This window comes from Macrotis lagotis, chromosome 4, assembly GCF_037893015.1.
Source record: "Macrotis lagotis isolate mMagLag1 chromosome 4, bilby.v1.9.chrom.fasta, whole genome shotgun sequence".
Lineage (NCBI taxonomy): Eukaryota > Metazoa > Chordata > Mammalia > Peramelemorphia > Peramelidae > Macrotis > Macrotis lagotis.
In genome coordinates, this window is record NC_133661.1 from 192376243 (window position 1) to 192399952 (window position 23710).

Sequence of the window (23710 nt, forward strand, 5' to 3'; positions counted from 1 at the left end):
TGGATCCCTTTCCTCTTTTATGAAATATGAAAAATTAGCATGGTAGGAAATTTCACTCTTTAATTGGAGCATATGATAAGTATACATTTTCCATTTGAGGAAATAATATTCAAAGATATATAGAAAATTAAGTCAGGGCATACTTTGAATGTGTTTGCAAAATCTTTTGTTTTCTTTTATGGTTTTTGCAAGGCAGTGAGTGGGGTTAAGTGACCTGCCCAAGGTCACACAGCTAGGCAATTATTAAGTGTCTGAGACCAGAATTGATCTCAGGTCTTCCTGACTCCAGGGCCAGTACTCTATCCACTGTGCAACCTAGCTAACCCTGTTTGCAAAATCTTTCAATGAGATCTCTAGGTCTTCTTTTCGTCTCCTTTCTATAGATCTACAAGATCATCCTTTCCTTCTTAAAGAAGGAAGTACTGATGTTCAGGAAACTTTACTAGCCTGATAGAGAATTGTCATTTACATGGAACTATTTACAATAAAAAATCATATGTCTGTGAGAAATAGTTTCTGTTGCATGTTTAATTTTAACATATAGAAAAAATTTCTGAATGTGTAAAATTTTAGGAAAAGGTAAATTTTCTTGAACTGTAGGTTTTCTAGGCTAGATATTCTGATATTTCTTTAAAAAGATTTAAGAGATAGCACCCTGAACTTTACAAAATACATTTATTAAGAGAAGTCTGGCATTGTGGCTTTATAGTAGACCTCTGAGTCAGAAAGACTTATGTTCTGCCTTTGATAAATATTGGTTGTCACCTTGGGTAAAGTTTCTTACCTTTCCAGGGCCCTAGGCCAATTCTTTAAGCCTAAAAACTACATAACAATTTTGCTGATCTGCATTGGTGGAGGGACTTTTCTCACTTGATTTCAGCTGATGAAATCACATAGCTGACCTTATAGACCTATACATAAATAATATTTTTTGATTCTTTCAACATAACCACAAACACCCTAAAAGCACCTACCTCCTAGGGTCATAGCAAGGATCAAATAAATGCCCATGATGTTCAGTGCACAATGCCTTACAATTGGTCAGCTCTATATAAATGTTAGCTATTATTTTTATTGCTATTATTATTCATTTATCAAATGAGGATTGGAAATGTGGATCTATTATTCCCATTTTATAGATGAGAACAACTGAAATTATCCATCTAGAGTGACGGATTAGAGCCAGGATTTGAATTTAGGTCTTTTGAGCCTCAAGTCCAGGACTAAAACCTCCAAGAACAAAACAGAATCACAGTAGCATAAAGGAAACATGAGATACACAAATCTAGGGGAATCACTAATCAAAATGTTCAAATGAACTATTTGTGCCCAACCTGTGATAGAGTCTGATCCCAACATAAATGTCATCATCCTCTTCGAGTATGAAAGAAGAGTAAGTCATTTTAATATGATGCAGGAAGAACTTTAAGGAGTTCAATCCAATTAAACTTTGAACAGTATTTGAGAATTGAGATGCTGATGGCAGAACAACCAAATTTGGAGGACTTTGCAGAAAATCATCAATCAAAAGGACAATTGGGATATGGGAAAGAAATTAGTCATAGAAAACTCCAGAGTTATGAACCTTTAGCCAGGATATACTTATTCAATATCCATATAGCATCAATACTGTGCTGTATACTTGTCCAAACCTATTTTTTCATTATGGCCCTTTACTATTAGACCTTATCACACTTAGCTCTTTTCCACTAAATTCTCTCTTTGGGTCTCTCTCCTTTGCTTTTTTGTTGACTCTGGGAAGCCTTTTGAGAATGGTATTAAACAGCACTCTTGGAAACTTTTGGTTTTAAACTCTGAGAAAAGACCCTAATCACTACAACCTGCTCCTGCAGTGTGCAGGTGCATTTGATTTGTGCCAATTGATTAAGCTTGGCTGTTGGTTTTAGATAGATTGGATGCATAGGGAGTCGTATCAGTCAAGCATTCATCAGGACTTAAATGGTGGATGGTCCTAGAGAACAACATGAAGGTAAGAAAAATACTTCAGTTATAGTTCTACGCTCTTTCAGGGCTCAAAGAGTCTTCCTGGATTTCCTAGTTTTTAATCATAATGTGCTTGTGAGTTAGGAAAGTATGAGTTATTGTCCACTTTTTCCCAGGTAAAGGAACATTATGTGGGGAAGAAGCTGAGATGTAGAGAGGGTGAAGTCACTCACTAAATTACTGAGAGAGATGTGGAATTAAGTATTTTAGGGGAATATGAAATGTATTAGGAGTCAGGAGACCTAAATTCAAATCCTGGTTCTGTAGTTATTTTGGGAAAACTGAGAGAAATCAATTTATTTCCTTGGACTTTATTTCTTTTGATCTACAAGGTAAAAGAATATAATTAAATGGCCACTAAGTCCCCTGGAATACTCTGGAATACTATGATTCTGACATAACTCTCAACTCATCTATGTGTACAGTTTCCCCATATAATCATTTGGGTAATTTGATGATTTGGCAGCATTCCTCAGATAAAATCAAACAAACAAAAAGGCCTTTGCCCTTCCATTATACCATACTGTTTCTTTATTATTTCCTAAGTCCTTAGTCTTTCTTTGCCCATTCTCTACTCAAATAGTTCCTAGTCAAAGATTGTCCCTTCACTGAAACCCTTCATATTTCTACACCTTGGCGTTTTTTACCCAGTCTCTAATTGTTCAAGGTATCTTGTTCTAGTGTTAGTCAACTGAACTATAAGTGACTGACTCCCTTTGGCAATTAGAGCAATGAGAGATGTCAAAAGGAGCAGGTAAAATCACAGAAACCAAGCATTGTGCATAGGAGACTACTTGGCTCATGCTTTCCCTTCCCTTCTGGTGGTTGCTTTTATGAGAATTTCTCTCTACAAGGATATCCTTTAAGCTAAGTAATCAGTAACCAGTAAAAATCAGAAGACTAGTAAAAAGGAATGAGGAGAAAGATGAGCAAAGTTCATTTTGTGGTTTGCATAGAATTTCAATGGTCTAATAGCTTTGGAAAACTGTTTTTAAGACTGTATTTACTTATAAGCTGAGGCTAAAGCCCTTGTAGTACAGTGGAAAAAAAAAAAAACTAAAGACATGCATTTTATTCTGTCTCTGCCAAATTACATGATGTTGCATTACTTACAAGATCATTTGAAGTCTTGGTTTCCTCATCTCTATAATAAAGGGGCTAAATCAAATGACCTAAAAGTCCCATTTAAGTTCCAAAATCTCATGTCCCTGTACTCAGTGAGTGGGGAGAATCTAGCATCTAATCCTTGTTTCCCAGGAACAGATGATAGGGAAGACTTTACCTCTTCCCATTCTTTGCCTTTTATAGAGATAAGCCATCTTCTTAGCTGATATATAGAGAGAAACCATCTTTTCATTTGATAATTATACTCCCTGGGATGAACAACATTTGGCTGTAGCTTTAATCTGAGTGTAACTGAGATTATAGTACAATGAAGGGAAAAGGAAGAATTCCCTGATACTTTATTCAAAGAAGTATCTCAGATCCTGAGTCAAGTACTCCAAAATTATTTACTATTTGTACCTTATTATGACAGCCTAAAGTAAATCATTATGAGATCCAAAGCACGTGTGTAAAAACCCTCAAGTATAAATGTTGTGTAGGTGACTTGTGACCAGAACAAGTAGACTGAGATAGTATGATAACATACTAAGAGCAGCAGATATGAGAAATTGCAGTTATATTTAGAGAAATCATCTTGACTAGAAGCATCATGGGCAATGCTGTTCAAGTTTAGGCAGGGTCTTTATAAGTTGTTAGTGCTCACTTAGCATTTGTTAGTTAATGACTCACATGTGTCCACATACTTCCCAGAGACAATCTATGGAAATATACTCCTTTATCTGACTGTATTATATACCATACTTAAGGAAAGGGGGGGAAATCACTTAAAAAATAGATGACCTCAGGGCGGCTAGGTGGTATAGTGGATAAAGCACCTGCCCTGGAGTCAGGAGTACCTGGGTTCAAATCCGGTCTCAGACATTTAGTAATTACCTAGCTGTGTGGCCTTGGGCAAACCACTTAACCCCGTTTGCCTTACAAAAAAAAAAACCTAAAAAAAAATAGATGACCTCTTTTATGTCCCCTCCTATGCTAAGATTCAAACAAGCATCTCAACAACATATAACTTTTTTAAAAAAAATGATTGCACGTAAAACTGAAAATTATGTTTAATTTTCTGTAATCCATGCCAATGTTAATAGATTTCATCTTCATTTTAAAGGGTGATCTGTTAGATATCCTTTTAAAATTCTATTGGTGATTAAGAATGACTATTTTTATATTCAGTTTTCTGGGATTTAATGTGGAAATCAAGAAACATGAGTTCTAGTCTTTGCTTCTAGCTAAACTTGGATAAGTTACCCACCTTCTCTGAGTGGCTTCTTGCCTTGGCTTTTTTCTCTGTAAAATGTGATTCTTAGACTAGTTGACCTCTAAATTCCCTTGCATCTCTAACAGTTCCATAAGGATGATTTTTGTTCTTGTATTTTTAGGCCCTACCTAGCATAGTGTCTTTAACATAATGAATTAAATTTACTAAATATTATTCATTTAAGTTCTGAAACTGCTTTTCCATTTTATAGCAAAACTCATCACAGTGACACTGAGCTCCCTGGTTTTATGGTAAGAGATACCTACTGGCACTTGAAGGGAGATTCATGTCCTTGAAAACTTAGAGGCAGCATAATGTGGTGTGAAAAGTATTCCATGAGGAGGCAGGAAAGCTAGACTCCATCTGTCACTATCCCATGTTTGCTATCTGACCAAAGCCTGGTTACTTAACCTCTCTAGACCTCAGTTCTTCAATTATAAAATGGGAATAAGAACACCTTACCTGCCTCAGATTGGACCAGATGATCTCTCTCTTGAGGTCTCTTCCATTCCTCAGCTCTAGGAATCTATGATTCTCCCTTCTTAAATTATACTGGCTATGAGCATTGGGATGAGATGAGGACATCTCATTCTACTACATAAAATTTATAAGGTTCCTGTGGTTTGCTATTACCCCTTCCTTATTCTGTCCTACTATGTCCTTTTCTAAAAACCAAAATGTGGTTAGTTATTCATAGAAAAGCAGGGTGGAACAGTGGGAAGAGGACTGGCTCTGAAGTTAGAGAGACTTCATTCAAAGCCTGACTACTTGTGTGACTTAGGCAAGTCAACTCAATTTTCTTAGTCCTCATCTTGTAAAGTAAGGAGTTTGTTCTAGACAGTCTTAAAAATAGACCTCTCTACCTTTAAGGAAGCATTCTTAACTTTATATTTGTCCTGTATTCCTAGACAGAATGGTAAATACTTTGTATTCCTTCTCAAATAATGTTTTCTAAAATGTATTAAAATAAAATGTATTAGGTTACAAAGAAAATAGATTATATTAAAATTTAAATTTAGTTATCTATACATTTATATAGAAATATATACATCTATAAATTTAAATATAGTTATCTATACATATATATACACATACATGTGTGTATTATGAATATGGACACAAACACACACACACACACAGAGTTCACCACTTCCTGTGAAGGATCCTTTCTCTAGAGTCAAGATCCTCTAGGCCAGATCTTCTCACTTAACTCCTTATGTAATATACATACTTTTCCCCTCATCTACTCTAAATATCTGTTTGTCTACAAGGGTCTCAAGTTTGATTTTTGAAGATTTAGTTTATTAATTCCGCTTTCCTTTCTTTTTTGTTAGAAACTTTGGAGCTTTATAATAATGATCCTTAATGAGTAGTTCAGCTGAACAAGAAGCAAGCCTACTTTGAAACTCCAATGTTATGTCTGAGATTTCCTCTAGCATCTTAGTATTTGTCCAGCCTAATCAATAAGCTGACATCCCTGAATTAGGGGACTGAATGTGGAAAGATAAATTTGATCTTATGGTGAAAAGAGGAATAATGTCTTTGATAGAGGGCAGTTTCTGTATGCATCAGTGAAAAATAATGTAATCTATTTACATATATATATATATGTATATATATATATACACACACACACACACACAAAATTGAGAACATGTAGAAACAATATATATGCCTCTTATAGTATGTATACACAGACACACACAGACACGAATTGTAGACTTCTTGGGGACAATATTGAGACCATATATATATGTATATATATATATATATATATATATATATCTTTAAATAATGTATTTCTACTGATTATCTAATTTCTTTGTACTTAATAAGCAAATTGTTTGATATATATTCACATCTTTAAATATACATATTTTTATAGAAAATTACATTGGATCAAGTACTTCATGATAGTATTTTATTTGTGCTTCATGAAAGTTGACTTGGGTCATTTTACACATTAGCTTTAGGGAATCACTGAACACATTGCCCATTGCACAGATATGAAGAGTAGCTCATTAATGTTGTGCATACCAGTTCTCAAAATTCAGAAATTGCAAATTGTTGTCTGAGTAGAGAACATAACTAGAAAGATGAGTGTGCCCCCCCACCTAGTCCTTTCCATACTGAGCACACAGAACTTATCTTTTGGCCTGAGACTGTAGTCCTCTGTTTAAAGAATTTGTATTAACATTTTTTTGCCACTTGGACTCCCTCTTCTTGACTCATTCTTTTTTTAACTTTTATCTTTTGGTGTCAGACTGTAGCCCTTTGTTTAAATAATTTGTATTAACAAATTTTTGCTCCTTGGACTCAGTCTTCTTTTGCTGAGAGCAAATTGAACATATTCATAAATGATAACTACTCATCAAACTTGGTGTGCCCTTACAGTGCTTGCATATAGTAGGTGCTCTGAATAAATTTGTGGTTTGACTTGGCTTTAGAAAATGTATTTAGAAATAATCCCAGAAGACTTCACAGAAACTAGGCAACAGTCAGTGTTTTTATACAGCCTTGGTGTCCCACCTCAGTAAGTTAAGAGGTGTGGTGGTAATGAGCTTGAGTTTGTGTATTTATCTGGTGACTTGGCTCTGCCCACGAGGCTTGTGTGAGCCTTGTAAATCCATTGGACTTTGAGGAAATTGGTCCCCCTGGCAACAGACCTCATATCAGTTTGCCTAATGACAGGTTGCATTTTGCCTGCGGTAACTGTAACTTCAATTTAGTGTATTGTATTATCCTAGAGGTGGTTGGATGGGTCAGGAAAGGGGTGTTGAGTAGGAGGGTTGCCCCTCTGCTGCCAGGATTTTCCTAGGGAAATTGAGAAGTCTCAGTTGCTGTGAATGTTACACATCCAAGGTGCATCTGGGGCTGGCGGTTTTACTCTACCACTGATACAGCTTACAGACACTGGGCGTGGTAAATATGCCTCCTAAGTACCTGTTTGTAGAACACAGGCAGCTAAAACACCAGTAATCTGAAACCAGTCGTGTTGGTTTTCATCCTTCACTGGCCCTGGCAGCTGAAATCTGCATTCCAGATGAAACCTGTGGGGAAACGGAAGAAAGCACAACTTTTTTTTGGGGGGGGGGGTGGGAACTGCAGAGTCAAGGGCAGTAATTTTATCCTTCAAAAAAACCTTGAGGATTCTGGACATTTTTGCGACTTTTCTGTTTTTCCATCTCTTTGGTTTGGGTTTTGTGAATGCCTGGTGGGGGTGGGGGTGGGTGATGGCTTTTTTTTTTTTTTGCCTACTTTGGCCCGGCCCTCTGATTGTAATCAAAACTGAAAAGATGATAGGCGAGTGCTTTTCTGAAGTTTTCTGCTGAATCTTCTTTGAAACTCTGGGGAGCTGCTCCTCCTCCCAGAGCCAGCCAGGCGCTGTCCGCCAGGCAGACCGGCCCAGCGTGTTCGGGGGAACCTCGACTTTCCCAACCAGGAGGAAGTTGAATCGGACCAGGAGAAGGGCAGGAATTGGGGCGGAGCTCATCGGTGGAGTTCTCGGCTGAGATTACAGAGTTGCCGGCTGACTTTCTCTCCTACAAAAAAAGCCTTTTGTCCCGGAAAAAAATACGGAAGTGGAGAAGCCTCCCTGGATTGTGTGTAGGAAAGGTGCAAAGGCCGTTTGGGGCTGTAAAGTTTGACAGACGTCTTAAAGTTGACCTCGCCTCCTCAGAGCTAAAACAGGAAGAAGGTTACAGTGATCTGAGGAGAGACCAAGTTTGTTAATTGGGTCAGTTGAGGAGACCGGTTGCCTTGCTCCCGTTGGGTTCTTTCTTGTATGCTCCTCGCAGATGGACGGGATTAACTGAACTCTGGACCACATTTGAATGTTTTGGAAGACATGGAAGAAGGGCACAGTTCTCTGAAGGGCCGCGATGGCCCCAGACCTGAGCATTCAGCAGATGATGGGATTGAAATAACCCAGTCTATCCTGAGTAAATTTTCCATGAAATCCTTCTTTGGATTTACTACTAAATTGGAATCTACTAAGCCAGTAAATGAGGATGCTACGCTTAAAGCCTTTCGAAATTTGGGTTCTGAGCCTCAGCTTCAGCTGGAGAGCAACAAGGACCAGGAGGCCAAGGTAGTCCTAAATTGTAAAGGTAATGTGAATGTGGAGCCTGAGTCAGAGAAGGAAGGATGCCCCGGGAAAGAACAAGATGAGGGATTTCTTCTCAGGCAGGAGCCATCTCCATCCTCTGCTCTGAGTGCAAGCACAGATGATGTTCTTCTCGTTCATGGGACCCTTGTCCATACCACCAGTGATTCAGAATCGGAGGCTGAAGACCTGGAAGACAAAGCGGGTAAAAATATTGACAGGACACCACCAGACAGTTCTATTTTATCTGAGCCATCTGTGGACCCAAAAGAAACATCTGGGGAGTCAAGAAAAAATGAATCCATGAATGAGATGGATGAAATGGAGCTCAGTCCAGAAGTTAACTCAGTGGCACCATCTGAGTTAACAAGTGATTTGGAACCAAGAGAAGATGGCCTTTCCATAGAATTGGACCCCAAGCAGGCCCATCCTGGGGAAGAAGATTCCCCCACCATGACTTGGGCAGTAGATAAAAGCTCATTTGCTGGAAATGGTGAAAATGCCTCTTCCAAAAAAGAAACATCAGGAGAGAAATCTTTTCAGCTTCCAGCCTTCTTCAGTGGGCTTCGTGTACTGAAGAAGGGGGCCACCTCTGAGGGAGGTGAGACAATCACTGAAATTAAGCCAAAGGATGGTGACTTGGCTTTGCTTAAACTGACACAGCCTGTCCAAAAATCTAGGGGCCTACCAGGGACACTCTCTAGGAAGAGTGGGGAGAAAACACCAGACCCGAAAGCCACTCCCACTCTCTTGGAGCAGATCTCTCAGCTGCTAAACATTGATATGGCCAAAACTGAACAGAAGGGAGAAAACTATGAGCAGTCTAAGGAAGATGAGTTGGGTAGTGACACTGACCAAGAGAGTCAGTGCAAGACTGAAGAAGTCTCATTTCAAAATGAAGAGATTAAACCTAAGCCCCCAGAGACTGCCCTGGAGGCCTTTAAAGCCTTATTTATGCGGCCACCCAAAAAAGGGTCAACAGCAGACACTTCTGAGTTAGAAGCCATCAAGAGGAAGATGAGGCATGAGAAGGAGTCACTGAGAGCTGTGTTTGAAAGATCCAAGTCAAGGTCAGGGGACGGCTCATCTGATTCCAGAAGCGTATGTAGAGTTGCATTCCTACTTTAGGGCAAAATGGAGATGGTTTTTTCTTTCTCCCCACAATCTTTTTTTTGGGGGTGGCTGTTAGGAGGGGATCTGCAAGCAATAGTTGGTGGGAATGGTAATTATCCTGCTTTCTAGCTGAATATTATAGTGAACATTACACTATAAAACAAAACAAAAACAAAAAATGAGTCTCATGGGTACAGAAAGCAACCTAACCATGTGCTTTCAGTTCCTGAACATTCAGTCCTAGGTTTATGATTTTCATGCCTTTCGGCTATAGCCCTGTAGCATATCAGTCTGTGCTTTGGAAATCGCCTGGTTGGTTATAGCTCAATGGAAAGTGCATAGCATGAACAAAATTTCATTCATTCAACAATCCTTTATTAAGAACTTTCTGTGTTTTGAGCACTATGGTAATTTATTGCTTTAAAACTATTACAGTTGGGACTAACAGGACTGAAAGGGACTGGATTCTGAGTTTGGGACCTTGAGTTGCAGAGTAAGGTGTAGTGGAAAGAATCAGGAGTCACAAGTTGTAGTCTTGTCACTTAACTTCTATGATTTTGGACAAGTCACATTTTCTCCAGCATCAGTTTCTTATCTCTCTCTCAAATGAAAGGATTATACTAGAATCTAGCTTTTTTTTTGGTGCAGACTTATCACCAGCCAGTTGATAGTCTAGCAAAATCTATAGCTAGATCCTTTCTTTCAAAAAAAAAATTTTAAAATATGTGAGATAACAAAGGAAGTAGTTATATTGAAATAGTTATCAAAATATTGAAGAGACTAGTTCAGATACTCCTGGTTAAGAACCCCTGCTCTAAATTCACTGCTAACCTTGTCACGTGTTTCTCTGGGACTCCTGAAAGGGACAATCAGATAGTTCCCCCCTATTTGTAAGGAAATTCATAAAGATTAAATAATTCAGGGAAGAAGGTTGGTTAAAAACATGATACTTGGTGCAGCTAGATGGCGCAGTGGATAAAGCACCAGCCCTGGAGTCAGGAGTACCTGAGTTCAAATCCGGTCTCAGACACTTAATAATTACCTAGCTGTGAGGCCTTGGGCAAGCCACTTAACTCCATTTGCCTTGCAAAAACCTAAAAAACAAACCAAAAAAAACACAAAACAATGAAAACATGATACTAAGAATCTGGATACCTAGGATAGCAAGATTGAACAATGGATAGAACATTTACCTCTTATCAGGAGGGCCTGAGTTCAAATTCTGCCTCAGATACTTACTAGCCTTGTGACCCTGGGCAAGTCACTTAAACCTCTATCTGCCTCAGTTTCTTCATCTGTAAAAATGGAGGAAATAATATCAACTACCTCCCATGTAGATCAAACGAAATAATGTCTGAAAAGTATTTAGCATGTGATAGGTGCTTTTTCCTTGTTTCCTTGTAATCTCTTGACTGTATCTAATCACTTTACCTCTTTTCATTTAGGAAATAAATGGGTTGACCCTGTGACCTTCTAAGATACCCTTCTAGCTCTATTATTTTATCATATGAGTCAGCTTTTAAATCATTCTCTTCCTCACAAATATCAGCTGTAAAAAAAAATGGACATAGAGTGTAGAAAGAGAACATAGACTTTCTAGTTCAAAACAAACTGGAATTTGGGAGTCCTGAAATCTAATTTGAAACTTTAAACTGGAAAGGTTATTTATTGAAATAGTTTTGCATCTCTATTTGTTACTGCTTAGAAGGGAGATAATAATAATTTGAATTTCTCTATTTAGAATAATGGTAGAATAAAAGGAAAATGAAGAAAGTTGAAGTAACTGAACAGTATAAGTAAAGGACCTAGATTTGTTAAGAGTATCTAGATTTGAATCCTGACTTGTTTAACAAATCACTTAACCTTTCTGTTTCTCAGTTTCCTTTGCAAAACAATTAATTGGGATAGATAATATCTAATATTCCTTCTACTCTAAATTCGATGATTTTTTTAATCACAAAACTAAAACAGATGATTTATCAAAATTAACAAATCTCTCTCCAATAAATAAAATGAGGTCTTATATAACACTAAAATATCCTGTTGAAATATCTGCTCATAATATTTTGACTCACTATTAGAAATTTGAAGTTAAGGACACTGAAGGATATGGGTTTAAATTTCTGCTCTTGTTTCTTTACTATCCTTGTGTCCTTGGGCATGCCACCTAACTTCCCTGGGCCTCATTTTCCTCATAAAATGATGCAACTGGACTAGATGACCTCTAAATCCTTCCCAACTTTAAAAATCTAATCTTATGATTTGTATACCTTGGAGAAAATTATTTCATGGTATAAGTACCATAAATATGAAGATACAATATTATGCTCATTGGGGAAACTGGTTGCTTTAACTTTAGCTAGGAAACAGGTTTAATTTGAAGATTATATTGTGTTATTTTTTTCAAAGGTATATATCAGGGAAATAAGAAAATAGATACTGAAGAGAACCTGGAGAGTCATGGTTTGACATACAAAAAGACTGGCATCACACTTTTGCAGAACGCCTGAAATTGCTCGGATACCCTACAAACTTTACTATCAAGACACTATATATATATATATATATATATATATATATATATATATATATATATATATATATATATATATAGTGTCTTTAATTTCAAGTATCTAATTAGTGATTTCTCATAAATATGAGGTAATATATATTCACATATGTATTCTATAGAATCAATTATATGTGAAGAGAAAATAGGCAAATTTTCATAATATGGTCATAAGGACTAAGATTGTGATTTCATATTTCATATACATATGTATATTCTCTGTTCTATGGAGAATCCCCAAGTGAGAATACTCCCTCTATCCTTGCAGGGTGACAACTTGTCAATAGTATGTCTAGAGCATTGAAATGTCAAATGACAAGACTAGGATCAAACAGCCAATATGTGTCAGAATTGGATCTTGATTTTATGATCAGTTCCTTAGCCACCGTTGCTTCTTATTTCATAGGCATATTTAGTTTTAATGTATCTTAAATGTGCATGCCTATATAATGTTTGTGATACTCCTATCATGTGGAAGTTGGAAAGGGCTTACTCTATAATACTTTAAAGTGAAGAACATTAAAACCAAAGAGTCCTAAGTTACAAAGAAGTAGGTTTTGGATCAATAGGAGAAATAGTTGGAGATTTTTTCCCCCAATACCCTAGATTCTTCAAAAATAGAATGGACAGCCTCATGAATTAGTAACTTCTTTATTACTGAAAGTATTCAAGTAACTACAAGATAAGAAGTTATTGCTAATATTCTTTTTAAATTTCAAGTCCTTTCATATTTATTCTCTTATTCTCTCCCATGAAAAATCTAACTAGAATGATAAAAGAACTATGTAGGGGTAACTTTTTAAACTTCTTTTTCTGGGAAAAATTGGATAGGATTTAGAGCTAGAAGAATCTTTATAGCAAAAGTTCTTAATCTAAGTTCAATGAATTTGTGTTATAAAAATTTTTGGATAACCATTTTATTTACAACCAGTTTCTTTTGTGCAATCTTACATATTTAGGAGCATTATTTTTCAGAAGGGATCTATAGGCTCAAACAGATTGTTAAAAGGATCATTGATATAAACAAAAAAAATTAAAACTCTCTGATTTAGAGCATTCAATTCCACTCCCTTTAGACTCTACAAAATAAGAAACAAAACTGAGATCTAACTCTATTTTCTCCAAGCACATGCCTAGTGCTCTTAAAATTCACCTTATTAACTCATTATAGCATATTAACCTGTATGATGCTATGATTTAGACAGCTTTTGTTTTCACCACAACTGATCATTTTAAATCATTGAAATAGAATCACATTGGTAATGAAATACACTCTTCTTTGTTTGGATTAAATGAGATAAAGCTAGAGATAACTGGTATCATTAAATTTTAGAGCCAAAAGAATGGATTGATACAGTCACCTCCTATTCAACCTTCTTTCTCACTCCCCCCCCCCCCCTTTGCCCTCTTTTTCTTTAAAATAGGCTGACCAGAGTCCCACTGAGCAGGATGATAGAACTCCTGGACGACTCCAGGCTGTGTGGCCACCTCCAAAGACAAAAGACGAAGAAGAAAAAGTGGGTTTGAAGTACACTGAAGCAGGTAAAATGAAAGGGTGCTAATGGTGCCACTAATCTCTTATGACAGCTGGGCTTTTTTTGTTTTTGTTTTTTTTAAAGCTGTTAATTGGATCTAGTCTCTACTAGATTTTTGTATTATATTGTCTTGTTGCACCTTTGCTTCCAAGATTCTCTATTGCAGTGACCCTCCAACAAACTATTGTTAATAAGTCTATTCTAGAAGATGGAGGAAAAAATGAAGTGAAGTAAATGAAACTCTCAGTATGTGGAATGCTCTGGTGTTGTCTTGGGACTGCCTAGTGTATAAATTACAAATTCCTTGGGAAGCTAAGAGTGCCTCTCATGCAGTACATTAGTAGGCTCAGGTAGGGTTGCTTTCTTTTGTGGGTGATGGGGAGAGTATGCTTTAGGGCATTGATTCTCTAGAGCTGTAATCTGATGTGCTGATGATTGTATTTAGGCAATGCTTTAAAGCTAGAGGAGAGCTGGGCCAAGTAAACGTACAGATACTTTATCAGTTTGTTCCTTCTCTTTTATTGTGCAATGCATTATTTATTCCCAAGCCAGTTCTAAATCTGCCTGATTTTTCTGGGAAACTTCCCAGCAGCTTTGCCATGTTCTATGAGAGAAGGAAAGATTGGATAAATGAATTCTTTGAATGGAGCTTACAAGTGGAGACATCCAGATAACAGAAATGTGGAAACACAAGATAGCCACATTGCATATGTATGACACTTGATTATAATGAAACCTGTTGAGGGTAAGGATGTGAATGGACTCATATTTGAAGATTGTCTATTCACAGATCATTCTTTGATATTGCTGTGATTTTCTTAATTTATGTATATATGCATAACTAGCACAAGGCCATCAGAGGTTTTAGCCCAGGAAACTAACATCTGGGGAACATTCATTTTCCCAAGGCAATAATCATCTCTCCATATCTCGTTTTGTGGTCTTATGGAAGCAACTGACCCAAGAATCTCATTGCCATGGTGCTTCTTGTATGTACAAGGGCTTGATTTGTAAGTTCTAAGCTGCTCTCTTCCATATGACTCTATGCAATGCTAAGACTATTTTATGCCCCATCCACTACAGTAAATTGTCCCAGGCAACAGTTTCAGTTACTTGCATTTTTGTTTACACTGTATTTTTTTCTTTAATTATAAGTAGTCATGGTAATTAGAATTTGGGAAGTAGCATAATTTGATGATTTTGCACATTGAGTTGCTTTCATTAATTTTCTAAAAGAGTAGAGACTTATCATATTGCTATTAAAAAACTTTGACTCAACTCAATAAAATTTGTCTCAGTAATTTTGAATAATTAATATCTTGATAGTATTTTGAGACTTATTTTATAAACCTTTCTTCTTCATATTTAATTACTAGAGTTAGAATCTCTGTAGCTGTGTTTTGCTACAATCCTCTTATGACAAATTTGGAAAATGAAATATATCAGCAATATTATAACTATCTTACTTAACAATACACATTGTTTTTCTCTAGATAAGTTATGGTTTGGGTGTTTGGAAAACAAAGTATGATGAGGTTTGGTGAACTTTGGCTGACATTGATGACCTTAGGCTATGACCTTGGAGGATCAAATGGTTACTTTCTGATAAGAGTTTAGCAAAGAGATTAAAGGGAACATATTCCCATAGATTCTTTCTTCCTTCCTCCACCCATCTTGTTTTCTCTCTTCATTGCCCAAACCTTCACTAGTCTTTCCTAATCCTGTTTCACTTGCCTAAGGCAAATTCTGACTAGATATTCTTGGTTTAGCCCTTTGTGGTAATATTACCTCTCCTGTTGAAGTCTAGGCTGATACTGGGTTCATTTGACTGGAGACCAAGAGGCCAAGCCTTTGCTCTCAACTAGACATGAGTTTGTTACTTGTAACATGACCTTAACTTATTCTATCCCTAACTTTCCTTAGGTAAAGTCTGTCTGAGCTGATGAACATAAGATATCTTTCCAACCTCCTCTGCTTATCTGAATCACGGTTTAAAGAGGTTTAGGGTTTTTACCCTTTGAAAATAGATACTATGTTCCTAAATGAATCTGTGATCCCATGTATTCTAGTATTCCTCCAGTGATTCAAATTGAAATCTATCCATTTTTGTCCATAGTATATAATTTGGCTCTTTTCCCAAAATTTCACTACAGGAGACAGACAGTCTGAACAGGTTTTATCATAGAACTAAGGAGGAAATCTGTAGACTATGAGTAAAAGACATCATTAAGGAATTATAAGGCAAGAAGAAAAGGTGGGCTGGCAGGAGCAAGCTTGGTTCTTTTGTTCCTAGAAAGATAATGTTATTTAGTTACTTTAGTTAGTTTAAGGAAACTGAGGCAAACAGAGTTTAAATGATTTGCCTAATGTCACACCACTAATAAGGCTGTCTTGAGTAAATTATTCTTTATTTTTGATTTTTCTTTGAACTCATCCTCATTTTTTGTTTCTTTTTTTTTTTTTTGCTTTTTTGCAAGGCATTGAGGTTAAGTGACTTGCCCAATGTCACACAGCTAGGTAATTATTAAGTGTCTTAGACTGGATTTGAACTCAGGTCCTCCTGACTTCAGGGTTGGTGCTCTATCCACTGATCAGCTGCCCTGAACTCATCCTCTCTTGAAAAAATATAATCTTGGAACAGATTTTTTAATGTATTCTGCAAATCTAGGTACTAGGATCTATGTACCTTAGAGGGAAATATCGAAAACCTATAGCTCTACTCATGAGTCAAGTTAAATCCTACAGGGACATACTAAACTCTTAACGAAGCCTAAAAAGTCTAAATCTTATATCATTTTCTGTATTCTGAATCAGTTTTAGATAAATCTGAGAATTAGGCAATTACTTTAGAGGCACAAGTTGGTAGTAGATGGAGAGCTGGATCTGAGGTTGAGAAGCTCTGAGTTCAAATCCAGCCTTATTAGTGGTGTGACTTTTGGCAAATCATTTAACCTCTATTTGGTTCAATTTCCTTTAACTAAAGTAACTAAATAACACTATCCTTCTAGGGTTGTTATGAAGATCAAATAACATAATATTAAAAAATTTATAGCATAACTTTGTTAAAGGGTTCAGCTGGGGTAGAAGGGACACCATCCTAAGTCTCAGATTTTTTTTTTAATACTGTTTCTTTCACACCTAAGTCTGGGACTCAGTAAGTTTTTGGTTCTTCCAAGTTTGCATGACCAAAGGAGAGGTATACTCACTGATCTCCTCGTCAGTGCTCTTTTCTGAGAGAGATCACAATTAATTTTTTCAGCCCTAGAACTGAACTGTGTCCTTTTAATAGTCCCTTTTATGTGGAATTATTTTCCCAATCTAGTGTAGTAATGCTCCTTCTTATCCTGACACTGTGACCAGAAATCACTTATAAACAATGCAACAAAGTCTTACCTAGTGCCAGTAAAAAGTATCCTGTAATTTACTTCTGAGTAGTTTTCCAACCCCCTTACTGTCTGTGGGCTGACAGCTTTGAAACCACCACTGGTGGTTCAGTCTTGCCCTGCTGATGGTGTCCTGGAATTCACTGGTCCTGGTCTTCATTCTACTCTCACTCCAGTGAGACAGATGTTTCTTGCTAATCTTCTTGGTTGTCTTAGTTTGAAAATTGTTTCACCTCATCCTTTTGTTGGTTCTGCCACTTCAGAATTTGTTTTGAAGTTAAAATTATTTGGAGGGTAACCTGGAAGAGTTCAAATGAGGCCCTCTTTTACTCTGACACCTCAGCCCTTTCTAACCCTTGATTTATACACATTATACCAAACTTCAATGGAATGACCAACCATGATTCTAGAAAATTGAAAATGACACATACTATTATTCATTGCCTGACAGAGGTACTGGATTTGAGATGCAAATTAGAACTATTTTTTTGGACATATAATGTAAGAAATTTGTTTTGCTTAACTGCACATATCTGTTTCATAGTATTTTTTTTCATCCAATGGAATGGTAATAGGAAAGAGAGAGATTGCTGTTCACTGAAAAAAATGAAATTTAATTAAAAAAAATTATGCCATACTGACTTTCTAATTAATGAATAGGAAAGGTACTTTGACCATGAAGTCAGACCTGATTTCACCTGTCTCATCTTCCTGCTGTATTCTAAATTTTCTTCAGGCCTGGGACTTGTTCTTTACTTTTTTTATTTTCCTAGTGCTTGGTAGAATACTTTGAAAATTGTAAGTCCTTAATAAATGTATGTTGAATTGCCTTTAGCACAAGATCCAGATCTTTCAGATGTTTTCTGAGGAAGGGGGACAATTAGATAAGTCACTTAACCTCCCTGATCATCATTCTTCTCATCTCTAAAAGCACCCATAGGGCTATTTCCTGAGTTTGTTGTGGGGCCCAGATTGAAGATAACTCAGAAGTTGTCTGATACTATTCCCATATGTTACAAATGAGAAAATGTATGTAAAATTTTGCAAACTTTAACCCTATAAAATGTCAGTTATTATTGTTATTACTCTTTAAAATGAGAATGGTGACCTGGTTCAGTGGCCAAGATTCTGAGTAATATTTAATATTTAATGAGAAAACTTCCAATTTGATTTTTGAACTGCAGTCACTCAAGAAAGATTCTCCTGATAAAAGTGGATTTTAGATTTCCTTATGGTGAAACACGGGATACAGAAAGGCAATAATTTTAATGACATAATGCAAAAAAAGAATCTTGGGGGGAAGGGGCAGCACTCTTAAAATCATATAAAAAAACAATTTTTTTGTGCCAATGGCTCTAGATTGAACTTTTATTCTATGCTTATTTAAGTTCTCACAAATATACTCTTTTCTGTCTTTTCTAAGTAAAAATAAAGATCTTTGACTCCAGAATAAAGTCACTAACAGTAAAGTAAAATCTTGACTGGCCAGAAATTTGGAAAAGAGAATGTTCTGGTTAACTGAAACGTTTGATTAATGGAAAATTAAATGGAAATTTATGTCCACCTTTAGTACTGAAAATCTTACTTTAAAAAAAAAATTCATTTTTCCAAATGAAATTTAAAAACAATTTTAATATTCATTTTTAAAAATATTGGCCCCCAGATTCTCTTCTTCCCTTCTTTCTCCTCTCTTGAGATGTTAAGTAATTTGGTTTGGCTCATGCAAAGCATTTCCATATTAGCCTTGTTGTGAAAGAAGACAGATCTCTTCCTCCTAAAAAAAAAATGAAAAAATGAAAAAATGAAAAAAGTGAAAAACAGTATGCTTCAGTATGTATTCAGACTACATCACTTCTTTCTCTAGAAGTGAATAGCATTCTTCATCATGAGTCTTTTGGAATTGTCTTGGGTCATTGTACTACTGAAAATGATAAAGTCATTTTTTTTTTAGGTTTTTCAAGGCAATGGGGTTAAGTGGCTTGCCAAAGGCCACACAGCTAGGTAATTATTAAGTATCTGAGGCCAGATTTAAACTCAGGTACTCCTGACTCCAGTGCCGGTACTCTATCCACTGCTCTACTTAGCCATCCCGACAAAGTCATTCTTAATTGCTCATCATTCAAGTTTGCTATAACTATGTACAATGTTCTTTTGTTTCTGTTGACTTCACTTTGCATCAGTTCATTTAAGTCTTCTTGGGTTTTTCCAGTGTGTCATTTCTTATAATACAATAACATTCCATTACATTCACATATATACCATATATAGCATAACTGGTCAGCCATTCCCCAATTATTGAATATTCCCTCATTTTCCAATTCCTTGCTACCACAAAAAGAGCTACTATAAATATTTTTGTACTATTAGTTTTTTTTCCCCTTTTTTTAAAATCTCTTCATGATACAGACCTGTTGGTGTTATTTCTGGTTCAAAGAGTAGGCACACTTTTGTAGCCCTTTGGATGTAGTTTCAAATTGATCTTCACAATGGCTGAATCAGTTCACAACTCCACCAACAATTATTAATGTTCCGTTGATAATCTTTCTTGAGATATACTAGAATAATAGATCTAGAGCTGAAAGAGATCATAAAGGTCATATAATTTAGCACTTTAATTTTTCAATGTGCAAACCAAGACCCAGAGATTCTAATTGATTTAGATTTATGCAATAATAGGGATTCAAACTTCTGTGACTCCAAATTTAGTACTCTTTTCTTTGTACCATGAATACCACTTTTCTGCCTCAGAATCATTTAATTTGATTTAAGTAAAAATTAATTTGATCATTTTTTTATAATTGAGAATTTTATAATACCTTGTTACTAATGCTAAGCATAAATCCAGTTCTTTAACTATCTTCTATCTTCCAATCTATTGTAAGCACTGATATAAAAGTTATTAGAAGTAGTTGAGTTTGCTATATGCTGAAAGATGGGGACCTTAAAAATTATATTAGTAGTTTTTATTTTTGGAAAGTATGAAAAACCGACTTTCCTTGTGATATATCTTTTTTTGCCTTTAAATAAATATTTTATTTGAGATTCAGTCAAGACCTTTGTTATTTCATAGGAGTCTGACAAGCATTGGAGGTACTGATGGAGGATTGCATTTCTGAAAGCAAAAAAATCAGTGTAGCATTTTAAAAGTTTCCTGAATGATAACTTAGGTTTGATACAGATTCATCAAGTTCCAAGCTCCTTTTTTTTTTGAAACTGGGAGGATTTTGAGCCATTTCACTGCCTATCTAAAAAGTATAGGAGATTCTCCTCTGTTGCTTCCTCCTCTTTGATGGAATGTGACCAAATACCTGGCTGCATCAGCTATGCACCAGCTATGATCCATTGGTCAAGAAAGGCAGCCAGATATTTAAAATGGCAAAGTCTTGCTTAGGGATTCATAATGAGTATAAAAGGACTAAGGAGTATAGAGATTGAATAAACTAAGTTTTGTTAGACTACACCTTTTTGAGAAACTATATAACCCTGCAAGAAAATTTATTAGAAATTGTTTTCTGCAGTATAGGGAAAAGAATTATGGATTTATCAGGGTAGCTAGGTGGCATAGTGGATAAAGCACCAGCCCTGGAGTCAGGAGTACCTGGGTTCAAATCCGGTCTCAGACACCTAATAATTATCTAGCTGTGTGGCCTTGGGCAAGCCACTTAACCCCATTTGCCTTGCAAAAACCTAAAAAAAAAAGAATTATGGATTTATAGTTCAAGCTTCTCTACTATTTGTTGTTTGGTGATTTTTTTAACTCTTTGTGACCTCATTTGGAGTTTCCTGGTGAAGATACTAAGCGATTTGCTATTTCCTTCACCAATTCATTTTATAGATGAGGGGACTCAAGCAAATAAGATTAAGTGATGTGCACAGGGTCACATAGCTAGGAAATGTCTCAGATCAGATTTGAACTCAGAAGATGAGTATTCTTTTTTTTAATTTTTTTATCATTTATTTATTTATTTATTTTAATTTATGTTTTATTCTCATTTTGTACAAATGTTTTTTTACATTAATAAAATATTCTTGTTTACAAGTAAACAAAATACCCCTCCTCCCCCATGAATATAGATAGACTTGCTTGGGTGAAAAAAGTAAAGGGGAGAGAAAAAAATTAAAATAAAAAAAATAATAGTAATAATTGTAGGTATGGCCAGGTGGTACAATGGGCGAAACACCAGCCCTGGAGCCACGAGCACCCAAGTCCATATCCAGCCTCGTAAACCCAACAATCACCCCTCCACGTGACATGCAAGCCACCCGATCCCCACTGCCCTGCAAAAACCAAAAAAAAAGAAAGAAAAAAAAGACCCAAAAGAAAATAAAATAGTAATAATAGTAGGGGTGGCTGGGTGGCAGACAGAGCATTGGCCCTTGAGCCAGGAGCACCCAGGTCCAAATCCAGCCCCAGACACCCAAAGATCACCCTGCTATGTGGCCCCAGGCAGGTCATCCAGCCCCACTTGCCCTGCACCCTCCCCCAAATAATAATAACAAAAAATGTGCTCGAGTCTTTGTTTCAACACCAACAACTCTGTCATGGGTGAATCTCATTCTTTATGATAAGTCCATCACAAAAGTTATTTCCATATTTTTCCACCATTGCCATTGCTGATCGCAACTCCCTCCTTTCTTATTTCTCCACTACCACGTACTCTATTTTCTCTCTCCTTTCACTCTGACTCTGCTGTAGGGTCGCTGAGTGGCGCAGCAGACAGATCCCTGGTGCTGGGGCCAAGAAGCCCTGAGCCCCCATACCACCCCTTAGGCCCAGAATCCACCTGGCCCTGTGGTCCTGGGCAGGCCTTCCAATCCCAGCCCCTTGCAAGAAGTAAGAAAGAAAATGTGTTATATCTGACCACTCTCCCCCCATGGTCCATCCTCTCCTCCTTTATTCACATCCCCACCCCTTTCCCCTGCTCCCCCTTCCTTCTTACTCCAGATGTCTATACCCCATTGAGTATATATGCTGTTTCCTCTCCTAGCCATCTCTGATGAGAGCAAAGTTTCCCTCATTCCCCCTTGCCTCCCCACTTCCATATCATTGCAATAGCTCATTGTAATACAAAAAAAATCTTATGTGAAATATCTTGGACTATTCCCCCTCTCCTTTTTCTTTCTCCCATTCCATTTCCCTTTTTTCCTATTGACTCCATTTTTACACCATATTTTATCTTCGAATTCAGCTTTCTCCTGTACTTCAACTATAAAAGCTCTCTCTACCTGCTCTATTAACTGAAAAGGTTCATATGAGTATTATCAGTGTCATTTTTCTATGCAGGAATACATGCAGTTCATCCTCATTAAGTCCCTCATATTTCCCCCCCTCTCCTCCAATCTCCATGCTTCACCTGAGTCCTGTATCTGAGGATCGAACCTTCTGTTCAGCTCTGGCCATTCCAAAAGGAACATTTGAAATTCCCCTGGTTCATTGCAAATCCATCTTTTTCCCTGGAAGAGGATATTCAGCCTTGGTGGGTAGTTCATTCTTGGCTGCATTCTAACCTCTTTTGCCTTCCGGTATATTGTATTCCAAGCCCTACGAGCTTCCAATGTAGAAGCTGCTAAGTCCTGTTTGATCCTGACTGCAACTCCATGATATTTGAACTGTGTCCTTCTGGCTGCTTGTAATATTTTCTCTTTGACTTGGGAGTTCTGGAACTTGGCTATAATATTCCTAGGGGTTGGTTTTTTGGGATCTCTTTCTCTGGGGGATTGGTGGATTCTCTCCATTTCTATTTTGTCCTCTGCTTCTAGAATATCAGGGCAATTTTCCTGTAGTAATTCTTTGAAAATGCTCTCAAGGCTCTTTTCCTGATCATGACTTTCAGGTATTCCAATAATTTTTAAATTATCTTTCCTAAGTCTGTTTTCCATATCAGTTGTTTTTTCAATGAGATATTTCACATTTTCTTCTAATTTTTCATTTTTTTGGTTTTGAAGTATTGATTCCTGATTTCTGTTAAATTCATCAATCTCCCTGCATTCTATTCTTTATCTGAAGGATTTGTTCTCCTCAGAGAGTTTTCTTATCTCTTTTTCCATCTGGCCAATTTTGCCTTTTAAAGCATTCTTCTCCTTAATAACTTTTTTGAACTGTTTTATCCATTTGACCTAAGCTGGTTTTTAGCATGCTATTTTCTTCAGCATTTTTTTGGATTTCCATGACTAAGCTGCTGACTTCATTTTTCATGTTTTTCCTGCATCTCTCTCCTTTCTTTTCCCAGTTTTTCTTCCAACTCCCTCATTTGATTTTCAAAGTCTTTTTTGAGTTCTGTCATAGCCTGAGCCCAATTTCTGTTTTTCTTGGAGTCTTTAGATGCAGGAGCTTGTGCTTCCTCATCTTCAGACTGAGTATTTTGATCCTTCTTGGGCTCATGAGCAAAATATTTCTCAATAGTCTTCCTTTTGTTTCTTTGCTTGCTCATTTTCCCAGCCTGGGCCTGGTTTGGGGGTGCTTCCTGAGCTTTTGGGACACTCCTACAAGGGTCTCAGTGTGTGAGGCTCTGTCCTCCCTCCTGGTCTGTGAATGACCATAAGCACCTCCCTCTGCCACGGGGCTGAGGTGGGGGGAGGCCCTGCTGTTCTATTGGGGGGCCTAGACTGGGATCAGGATCTGAA

General features: G+C 36.8%; 1 protein-coding gene across 2 annotated transcripts in view; it reads left to right on the plus strand.

Moving 5' to 3' along the window:
• Positions 1-23710, plus strand: part of LOC141521988 (formin-1-like) — a 402521-nt gene that overhangs the window by 58167 nt on the left and 320644 nt on the right. The window contains exons 1-2 of one of the 2 annotated variants that reach the window (XM_074235035.1): positions 7629-9587; positions 13593-13710. In XM_074235035.1, the coding sequence (XP_074091136.1) occupies positions 8229-9587; positions 13593-13710 (1477 nt within the window). In that variant the 5' untranslated portion in view covers positions 7629-8228. Of the gene's footprint in view, positions 1-7628; positions 9588-13592; positions 13711-23710 lie in introns of those variants that run through there. The other variant, XM_074235036.1, reaches the window with a different exon arrangement.